General features: G+C 37.4%; 1 protein-coding gene across 1 annotated transcript in view; it reads left to right on the top strand.

The window, feature by feature from the left end:
• The window catches only part of ADAM2 (ADAM metallopeptidase domain 2), a 108424-nt gene that overhangs the window by 49090 nt on the left and 48867 nt on the right, over positions 1-10467 (top strand). The window contains exon 11 of the mRNA XM_043454360.1: positions 8905-9041. Within this exon, the coding sequence (XP_043310295.1) occupies positions 8905-9041 (137 nt within the window). The remainder of the gene's footprint in view (positions 1-8904; positions 9042-10467) is intronic.

Raw genomic sequence — 10467 nt, 5'->3', positions numbered from 1 at the left:
TATGTCAAACAGAAAAAGAAAAGAAATTACAGAACAAGACTTTTGAACTCTGTGGGAGAATGTGAGGGTGGGATGTTTCAAAAGAACAGCATGTATAATATCTATGGTGAAACAGATCACCAGCCCAGGTGGGATGCATGAGACAAGTGCTCGGGCCTGGTGCACTGGGAAGACCCAGAGGAGTCGGGTGAAGAGGGAGGTGGGAGGGGGGATTGGGATGGGGAATAAGTGTAAATCTATGGCTGATTCATATCAATGTATGACAAAACCCACTGAAATGTTGTGAAGTAATTAGCCTCCAACTAATAAAAAAATTAAAAAAAAAAAAAAAAAATTAAGTTCAAATATTAGTTATCTAAAAGAAATACATTAATAGGACAAAGTGAAGGTGAATATAAGATAATAAAATATACCTCAGTTAAATAAGAAGTAAACATGAGAAAATGAGATTTAGAATACGATATACTTATAGATATAATAGCAAATAGGCATAAACATCAGTGTAGTTTTCCATGTAAAAGTTTTGTAAATATTTTGTTTGATTTATTCCTAAGCATCCCAGTAAATACTACATTGTTTGATGATATCAGTAAATACTGTATTTTAAGTATAATTTATGAGTTTCTGTTATATTGAAAAACAAATGTTATTGACTGGTATAAAATAATATATCTATATTTACTTCTAGTAGTTTTAGAGATAAATTTTTGTGTCCAATTTTGCCATATGTGAATAGAAACAATTTTATTCTCTTTTCTCTTACCAATATGTATATCTTTTATTTTTAGTTTTGTTCTCCTATTGAATTGCCTAGGATCCCAAGAGCAACTCAAGTTAACAATGTTTAGTTGAATTCATAGTAGACATTTTTGTATCATTTCCTCAAGGAAAAAACTCTCAATATTTTACTATTAGATATTATGTTTGTTCTAGGTTATCATAGACATTTTTAACATAATAAAAAAGCTCAAGTCCATCAATATTTCTAATCTTCTAAACTTTAAGTTAATGTATTTTGTTTTTTTATCCTATATTTATTTTTGAAGGGGAATTAACTCCATTTAAACTTATGTGAATTTTTTTTCTAAATGTCCCATTTTAGTAGCAGAATTTTTTACTATAGTTTTTGGTATGCTTATATAGATTTTTTCTTACTCTGTTGAATTGTTTCCTCTTTCACATAGGATTCAATTTTCTTTTTCTATATTGTAGCGATGTCAGTGCAATCCTAATGAAAATCTCAGCAACTTTTTTGGGGTAAAATTGACAAGCTTATATTGAAATCTTATACATATATATATATGTGTGTGTATATATATATAAGGAAATAGATAAAGCCAGATTGGAAATTGAGGAAAAGTTGAAGATATAAACTTATTATAAAACTGTGGTAATTAAGATGTTACAGTGTAGATAAATTTATCAATATAACAAAATAGGAAGTCTAGATATAGACCTCGACATATATAATCAAATGATTTTCAACAAGAAAAATACATTCAGGCACTAAGAAAAATGAAATATAATATTAAACTTTAATGTTTATAATAGACTTCCAGTCAAAAGCACTAGTAAACTATAGACAGGGTCATAATGGGAAGTTGTGAATGTCTAAAGACATTACTATAAAATAACTCATGCTAAAACTTGAGGAGTGGGAGTCTTCAGGCAGAATAGTTAAGGAAATTAGTATCTAGTGAATTTGGCAAAAAAATAAAGCTGAAAATCAGTGAGCTATTTATCCAACCAGAAACGTCTGGAAAGATGAAAACAACATTGCTCTAAAACATGTGGAACACAAGAAATAGTGAAGACAAAAGCAGAAATAAAGATATGATAGGTAGAACAGAGATATTCTAAAAGGATATTAGGTCTTTAAAAAATGCTTTTAGAAACACAATTTTGAGGGAACTGGTTATTTAATTCTTATATTTGCATTTCCTAATAAGATCTGGAGTACAAAATGACAACCCACCCCAATATTCTTGCCTGGAAAATTGCGTGGACAGAAGACAGTCCACACGGTCACAAAGAGTCGGATACAATTGAACACGCGTGCAATAAAAAGATATATCAGGATAATATAATAAAAATTGACAGGACGCAGAGTAGGTTATTTTAGATGGGATCATGAGATAAAAACTTCAAAGAGAAGGTTTTTAAGAAGAGGAATGAATGATGAGACAAAAACAGTCATTGCAAGACCTGGGAAATCAGAACCCATGAGAATTATCATTAAATTCAAGGCTTACAGGTGGAAATGAATATCAGGAAAGAAGATGGTTGCGAAAATATTGATTGTCAAAGGAAGCAGCAGTCTATAAGCATATAGAGCCTTATTGATCTTAGTAAATAGTTTTGAATATTATCCTCTTTGTAATGAATAGGCACTGGAAGTTTTGAAGCCAGACAGAAATATTTTTCTGATTATATAGAAAAGTGATTGTAGAGGACTGGAGATCCACCACAAGGAGACTAAGGAGACAGTTTCAAATGATTGGTATTCAGTCAGGTCGCTCAATCATGTCCGACTCTTAGTGACCCCATGAACCGCAGCACACCAGGCCCCCCTGTCCATCACCAACTCCAGGAGTCTACCCAAACCTATGTCCACTGAGTTGGTGATGCCACCCAACCATCTCATCCTCTGTCGTCCCCTTCTCGCCTGCCCTCAATCTTTCCCAGCATCAGAGTCATTTCCAATGAGTCAGCTCTTCGCAACAGGTGGCCAAAGTATGGGATTTTCAGCTTCAACATCAGTCCTTCCAGTGAACACCCAAGACTGATCTCCTTTAGAATGGACTGGTTGGATCTCCTTGCAGACCAAGGGACTCTCAGGAGTCTTCCCTAACACCTCAGTTCAAAAGCATCAATTCTTTGGCTGTCAGCTTTTTTATAGTTCAACTCTCATATCCATACATGACCACTGGAAAAACCATAGCCTTGACTAGGCGGACCTGTGTTGACAAAGTGAGGTTTCTACTTTTTAATATGCTGTCTAGGCTGGTCGTAACTTTCCTTCCAAGGAGTAAGTGTCTTAAATTTCATGGGTGCAATCATCATCTGCAGTGATTTTGGAGCCCAGAAAAATTAAGTCAGCCACAGTTTCCACTGTTTCCCCATCTATTTAACATGAAGTGATGGGACCAGAGGCCATGATCTTAGTTTTCTGAATGTTGAGCTTTAAGCCGACTTTTTCACTCTCCTCTTTCACTTTCATCAAGAGGCTCTTTAGCTCTTCTTCACTTTCTGCCATAAGGGTGGTGTCCTCTGCATATCTGAGGTTATTGATATTTCTCCTGGCAATCTTGATTCCAGCTTGTGCTTCCTCCAGCCCAGCATTTCTCATGATGTACTCTGCATATAAGTTCAATAAGCAAGGTGACAATATACAGCCTTGATGTGCTCCTTTTCCTATTTGGAACCAGTCTGTTTTCCATGTCCAGTTCTAACTGTTGCTTCCTGACCTGCATATAGGTTTCTCAAGAAGCAAGTCAGGTGGTCTGGTATTCCTATCTCTTTCAGAATTTTCCACAGTTTATTGTGATCCACACAGTCGAAGGCTTTGGCATAATCAATAAAGCAGAAATAGATGTTTTTCTGGAACTCTCTTGCTTTTTTGATGATCCAGAAGATGTTGGTAATTTGAACTTTGGTTCCTCTGCATTTTCTAAAACCAGCTTGCACATCTGGAAGTTCACAGTTCACGTATCGCTGAAGCCTGGCTTGGAGAAGTTTAAGCATTACTTTACTAGCGTGTGAGATGAGTGCAATTGTGCAGTAGTTTGAGCATTCTTTGGCATTACCTTTGTTTGGGATTGGAATGGAAACTGACCTTTTCCAGTCCTGTGGCCACTGCTGAGTTTTCCAAATTTGCTGGTGTATTGAGTGCAGCACTCTCACAGCATCATCTTTCAGGATTTGAAAGAGCTCAACCGGAATTCCATCACCTCCACTAGCTTTGTTTGTAGTGATGCTTCCTAAGGCCCACTTGACTTCACATTCCAGGATGTCTGGCTCTAGGTGAGTGATCACACCATCGTGATTATCTGGGACAGTTCTGTGTATTCTTGCCACCTCTTCTTAATATCTTCTGCTTCTGTTAGGTCCCTACCATTTCTGTCATTTATTGAGCCCATCTTTGCATAAAATGTTCCCTTAGTATCTCCAATTTTCTTGAAGAGATCTCTAGTCTTTCCCATTCTATTGTTTTCCTCTATTTCTTTGCATTGATCACTGTGGAAGACTTTCTTATATCTCCTTGCTATTCTTTGGAAATCTGCATTCAAATGGATATATCTTTCCTTTTCTCCTTTCCTTTTCACTTCCCTTTTTACACAGCGATTTGTAAGGCCTCCTCAGACAGCCATTTTGCTTTTTTGCATTTCTTGTTCTTGGGGATAATCTTCATTCCTGTCTCCTGTACAATGTCACGAACCTCTGTCCATAGTTCATCAGGCACTCTGTCCATCAGATCTAGTCCCTTAAATCTATTTCTCACTTCCACTGTATAGTCATCAGGGATTTGATTTAGGTCATACCTGAATGGTCTAGTGGTTTTCTCCACTTTCTCCAATTTCAGTCTGAATTTGGCAATAAGGAGTACATGATCTGGGCCACAGTCAGCTCCCAGTTTTGTTTTTGCTGACTGTATGAAGCTTCTCCATCTTTGGCTGCAAAGAATATAATCAATCTGATTTCAGTGTCAACCATTTGGTGATGCCCAGATGTAGAGTCTTCTCTTGTGTTTTTGGAAAAGGGTGTTTGCTACGACCAGTGTGTTCTCTTGGCAGAACTCTATTAGCCTTTGCCCTGCTTCATTCTGTACTCCAAGGCCAAAGTTGCCTGTTACTCCAGGTGTTTCTTGACTTCCTACTTTTGCATTCCAGTCCTCTATAATGAAAAGGACATCCTTTTTGAGTGTTAGTTCTAGAAGGTCTGGTAGGTCTTCATAGAACTGTTCAATTTCAGCTTCTTCAGCATTACTGGTTGGGGCATAGACTTGGATTACTGTAATATTGAATGGTTTGCCTTGGAAATGAACAGAGATCATCCTGTCATTTTTGAGATTGCATCCAAGTACTGCATTTCAGACTCTTTTGTTGATGGCTAATCCATTTCTTCTAAGGGATTCCTGCCCACGGTAGTAGATATAATGGTCATCTGAGATATTAGCTAGTGTCTTATTCTTGGATATGCGAGAAGTAATTTTTATCTGGTATATATCACGAAAGCAGAACATATAGGGCTTGCTAACTTACTGGATACATACCATGAATGATGGAAACATCTATGACTATGCTTAAGATTTTTCTTTAAAAACTCGGTAGGGGGAATTGGTGCAGCTGGCCTTGGAGGCAGAGGGGAAATGGAAAGGTGTAAAAATAGTTGCATTTTGAACCTGAACCTCTAAAGTTTGAGAGACTTTTGTGATGCTTAATTTTATATGTCACTTTGGAGAGGTTTGATTAGATTAATATTTAAATCAGTGAAATCTGAGTAAAGCACCTTGCCCTCCGCAATGTGGGTTGACCTCATCCAATCGGTTCAAGGCCTGAATAGAACAAAAACACCATCCCCTTCTAGCAGGAGGAAATTCATCAGCAGTGTGCCTTCAGGCTTCAACTGCGCTATCAGCTCTCCTGTGTCTCCAGGCTTCCAGCTCACTCTGAAGGTCTGGACTTGCCAGTCTTCATATTTGTCTGAACCAATTCTTTATTGTAAACTCTTCATATATAATATTCATTGTTATATATATGCTATTGGTTTTATTTCTCAAAAGAAGTCTGATTAATACAATTTCTATTACTTAAGTATAACTATGTCCTTAAACATTAAAAGATATGTGCATGATAGAGATGATGAATAGATGATAGATACATAGACAGCTTTACGTCTTTCCTTTCTCCAACACCTCCTTGTCTCAATATAAATAAAACTTGCTGTAGTTTTATGGCAAATTATAAAAAATGATAGTGTGAGCCCTACTACTGCCTCTTCAGACTGATTTAGCTTTTCTAGGTTTGCTGCCTTTCTCTTTTAAAATCAGCTTGTCAATTTCAAGAAAAACTGCTTGGACATTGATTGGTTTTGAATTGAATCTTTAGGTCAATTTGAAGGGAGATTGACATCTTAACAATATTGGTTATCCGTGAAATTGATAAACATGTTTTTTATTGCTTCATATAATGGTTCATATACTATAAGCAATAAAAAGATGTATTGTTATACTTACCATTGTTGAGTTTCAGAACATATATGTTGGGCAAAAGAAGCCACAAGCAAAGCTATAACAGACGTCAGATGCTGTTCTTTTTTTAATATTTTAGCTGGAGGATAGTTACTTTACAATATTGTGTTAGTTCTGCCATACATCAATAAGCATTAGCCATAGGTATACCTGTATCCCCTCCTTCCTGAGCCCCCATCCACCTCCCTCCCCACCCTATCCCTCCAGGTTGTCACAGAGCACCAGCTTTGGCTGTCCTGCTTCATACATCAAACTCACAGATCAGTTCAGTTCAGTCGCTCAGTCGTGTCTGACTCTTTGCAACCCCATGGACTGTAGCACGCCAGGCTTCCCTGTCCAATACCAATTCCCAGAGCTTGCTCAGACTCATATCCATCAAGTCAGTGATGCCATCCAACCATCTCATCCTCTGTCGTTGCCTATTGGGGTTTTTATACAATAACAGCAACCCACCCCAGTATTCTTGCCTGGAGAATCCCATGGACAGAGGAGCCTCGTGGGCTACAGTCCATGGGATCACAAAGAGTCAGACATCACTGGATGACTAACATACACACACAAATAACTAAAGGGAGATGGTTTGGATGTTGTTGTTTCCCTCTTCCTGAGCTATAAATGCTAATGAGGAACAAGAGAAAAAGAAACAATTGTAAAGATATTCTGATTGAGAGATTACAGGCATTTTCTACATGATCCTGAAACTTAGAAAGTCTGAAAACTATGCTAATAAAAGTGTCCTATCATTATATTTTATAATATCCTATTATTTATATGCTTGAAATTTAGCAGAATCCTTCATTTTCCTCCCCACAGCATCAATCATTCCTCCTCCCCTTCTCCTCCTCTTCCCTGGCTCTCTCTCCCTCCCTCCCTTATTTTATTTTTAAAATAAAGTTTAAAACAACTATGGAAGGTCAGTATTCTTATTTTCAGTCATTATTCAGTTCGGTTACTCCGTCATGTCCGACTCTTTATGACCCCATGGACTGCAGCACGCCAGGCTTCCCTGTCCATCACCAACTCCCAGAGCTTGCTCAAACTCATGTCCATCAAGTCAGTGATGCCATCCAACTATCTCATCCTCTGTTGCCCCCTTCTCCTCCTGCTTTTAACTTTTCCCAGCATCAGGATTTTTTCCAATGAGTCAGTTCTTCACATCAGATCTCCAAAGTATTGGAGTTTCAGCTTCAACATCAGTCCTCCCAATGAATATTCAGGGCTGATTTACTGTAGGATTAACTGGTTAGATCCCCTTGCTGTCCAAGGGACTCTCAAGAATTTTCTCCAACACCTCCATTCAAAAACATCAATTCTTCAGCTCTCAAATTTCTTTATGGTCCAACTCTCACAACCATACGTGACTACTGGGAAAACTATAGCTTTGACTAGTGGACTATTGATGGCAAAGTAATGTCTCTTCTTTTTAATATGCTGTCTAGGTTGGTCATAACTTTTCTTCCAAGGAGCAATCATCTTTTAATTTCATGGCTGCAGTCACATCTGCAGTGATTTTGGAGCCCAAGAAAATAAAGTTTCTCGCTGTTTCCACTGTTTCCCCATCTATCTGCCATGAAGTGCTGGGACCAGATGCCATGATCTTAGTTTTCTGAATGTTGAGCTTTAAACCAACTTTTCACTCTCCTCTTTCACTTTCATCAAGAGGCTCTTCTTTGCTTTCTGCCATAAGAGTGGTGTCATCTGCGTATCTAAGGTTATTGATATTTCTCCCAGCAATCTTGATTCCAGCTTGTGCTTTATCCAGCCCAGCATTTCACATGATGTACTCTGCATATGAGTTAAATAAGCAGGGTGACAATATACAGCCTTGACGCACTCCTTTCCTGATTTAGAACCAGTCTGTTGTTCCATGTCCATTTCTAACTGTTGCTTCTTGACCTGCATACAGGTTTCTCAGAAGGCAAGTCAGGTGGTCTGGTATTCCCACCTCTTTAAAAATTTTCCAGAGTTTGTTGTGATCCACACAGTCAAATGCTTTGGTATAGTCAATAAAGCAAAAGTAGATGTTTTTCTGAAGCTCTTTTGCTAATTTAGGCTATGGTAAAAATGACTCTTGCTTTTTTAAATTTTTTTATTTTTTTATTTTTTTTTGCTTTTTCTTGCTATTCTTTAAAAAAAAAGAAAAGCAAGGGAAAAAAAGCAAGAGTCATTATTACCATAATCTAAACTAATATAAGCGTTAATTTATGATTTTTGAAAATGTGTGAAACATCATATAAAATATTATCTCCTAATAATTAAATTATAAATGAACACAAACTATTCATTTATAACTGGCAAACTATTCATTTGTAACTGGCACTTTATAACTGTGTATATAAGTGGGTGTCTTTTTTATTTTCTTTTAAAAGTAAAACATGGCACTATTGTTATATATGAATACCAAGTTATTGTTACAAATATTTTCTTGGCCTGATGCCAACAAATGAACAATACATTTGTGTTTTGGTAAAATTTCACACTTTGCTTTTTCCCTTTCCTTTTGCTATTTTCCCTTATATTGATAATGACACCTTCTGTGATTGACATATTTGATGTCTCAATTGCATTTCATCATGTGACTGTTTCTAATAATTATATTATGCTCCATATATGTGAATGTATAAGTGTGTGTGTGTGTGTGTTTTTTTCCCCAGCACCCCAGCACCATAAACCTGGAATCACTTGCCATTATTTTAGCTCAGTTATTGAGCCTTAGTATGGGAATACCTTATGATGACATTAACAAATGCCACTGCCCAGGAGAGGTCTGCATTATGAACCCAGCAGCTATGTAAGATGCTTCACTTTTATATGCTTTACGTATGTAGTTTATGTGAAAACAAGCTTTGTGTATTTTGTTTATGAAATCTGTGCTATCAAAATAATTAGCAATAGTCAAATATAAATTGTGGTCACTGATCCCAGATCAAAATATATAATCCAATGCCCCTGCTGCATGTATCTCTCAGTATTTCTTGTAATCTAATGTCACACTTGCTTTCTCACATGTGACCTGTGTGCTTAGTCGCTCAGTCGTGTCCATCTCTTTGTGACCCCATGGGCTGCAGCCCACCAGGCTGCTCTGTCCATGGGGATTCTCCAGGCAGGAATACTGGAGTGGGTTTCTGTGCCCTCCCCCAGGGGATCTTCCCAACCCTGGGGCTGAACCCAGGTCTCCCACATTGCAGATGGATTCTTTACTGTCTGAGCCACCAGGGAAGCCCCCTTTGTAACCTACTTACTGTTTCTGGCCTATCAAATTATGAATTAAGCTATAAAATCACACAAGTAACAAAATGATAAATGTAGAAGTAGGTCACATTTTACATTCATCACTTTGTTACTTGCATGATTTTATAGCTTAATGCATGATTTGATAAGTCAAATACAGACTTGTTATCGTTATACAAGAATGACTTAGTAAGGCCTTTTAACATGAATCTTCTTCATTCTACCTGGCTCAGCCTGAAATGTTGGCATCTACTGATTTCAAAGATGCTTTTCAGCACCTAACCACCACATGCACAGGACTTTGGTAGAAAAGCCATGCATTATACCATGAGAGCTGCCAGACACAGACTCCATTTCAGACAGAGTTACTGGGAAAACCTATAGACCATAGGGAGACAACAGAAGACACCTGAAGAATCTGAAGCCTCTGACATCCACCACAAGTCCAGCTTTCAACACAAAGTTACAAGTCAAACGAAGGGCAAGGAAAAGCAGAGCTTGAGAAGACATGAGAAAAGGCAGGCATGAAAACTTGGTTCAGATATGGCAAAGATTTTGCAATTATTAGACTGGGAGTTTAACTATGATTAATATGCTAAGGGCTTAAATGGAAAAAAGTGGACAACCTACAAAAAACTGACGGGTAATATAAGCAGGGGCCTCTCCAGAAGCTCAGGGGTAAAGAACCCACCTGCAATGTAGAAGACACAGGTTTGGGTTTTTCTTTGTCACTAGAGAAGGCCTTTTGCAGTACTTATTGTGCCTCAAAGGCCTAGTGAATTCTTCGCTATTATCCTCAATATTTTTAGAATATGCCATGAGATTTTATAGAGTTAGGACCAAATAGTCAGGAGATTTAGGGAAACCATCATCCAATCAGTAACTGAAGTCAGACTTTTATCCTTTTTTTTCTTGGACTGTAAACCCAATAGTACATCATTTTATTTAATAATACATTTAATTTCTTCTATATTATCTCAAATATT

The sequence above is a fragment of the Cervus canadensis genome, chromosome 31 (genome assembly GCF_019320065.1).
Source record: "Cervus canadensis isolate Bull #8, Minnesota chromosome 31, ASM1932006v1, whole genome shotgun sequence".
NCBI classification, from domain to species: domain Eukaryota; kingdom Metazoa; phylum Chordata; class Mammalia; order Artiodactyla; family Cervidae; genus Cervus; species Cervus canadensis.
Note: the sequence above shows the minus strand (reverse complement) of the source record. Positions and strands in the feature narration are given on the sequence as shown.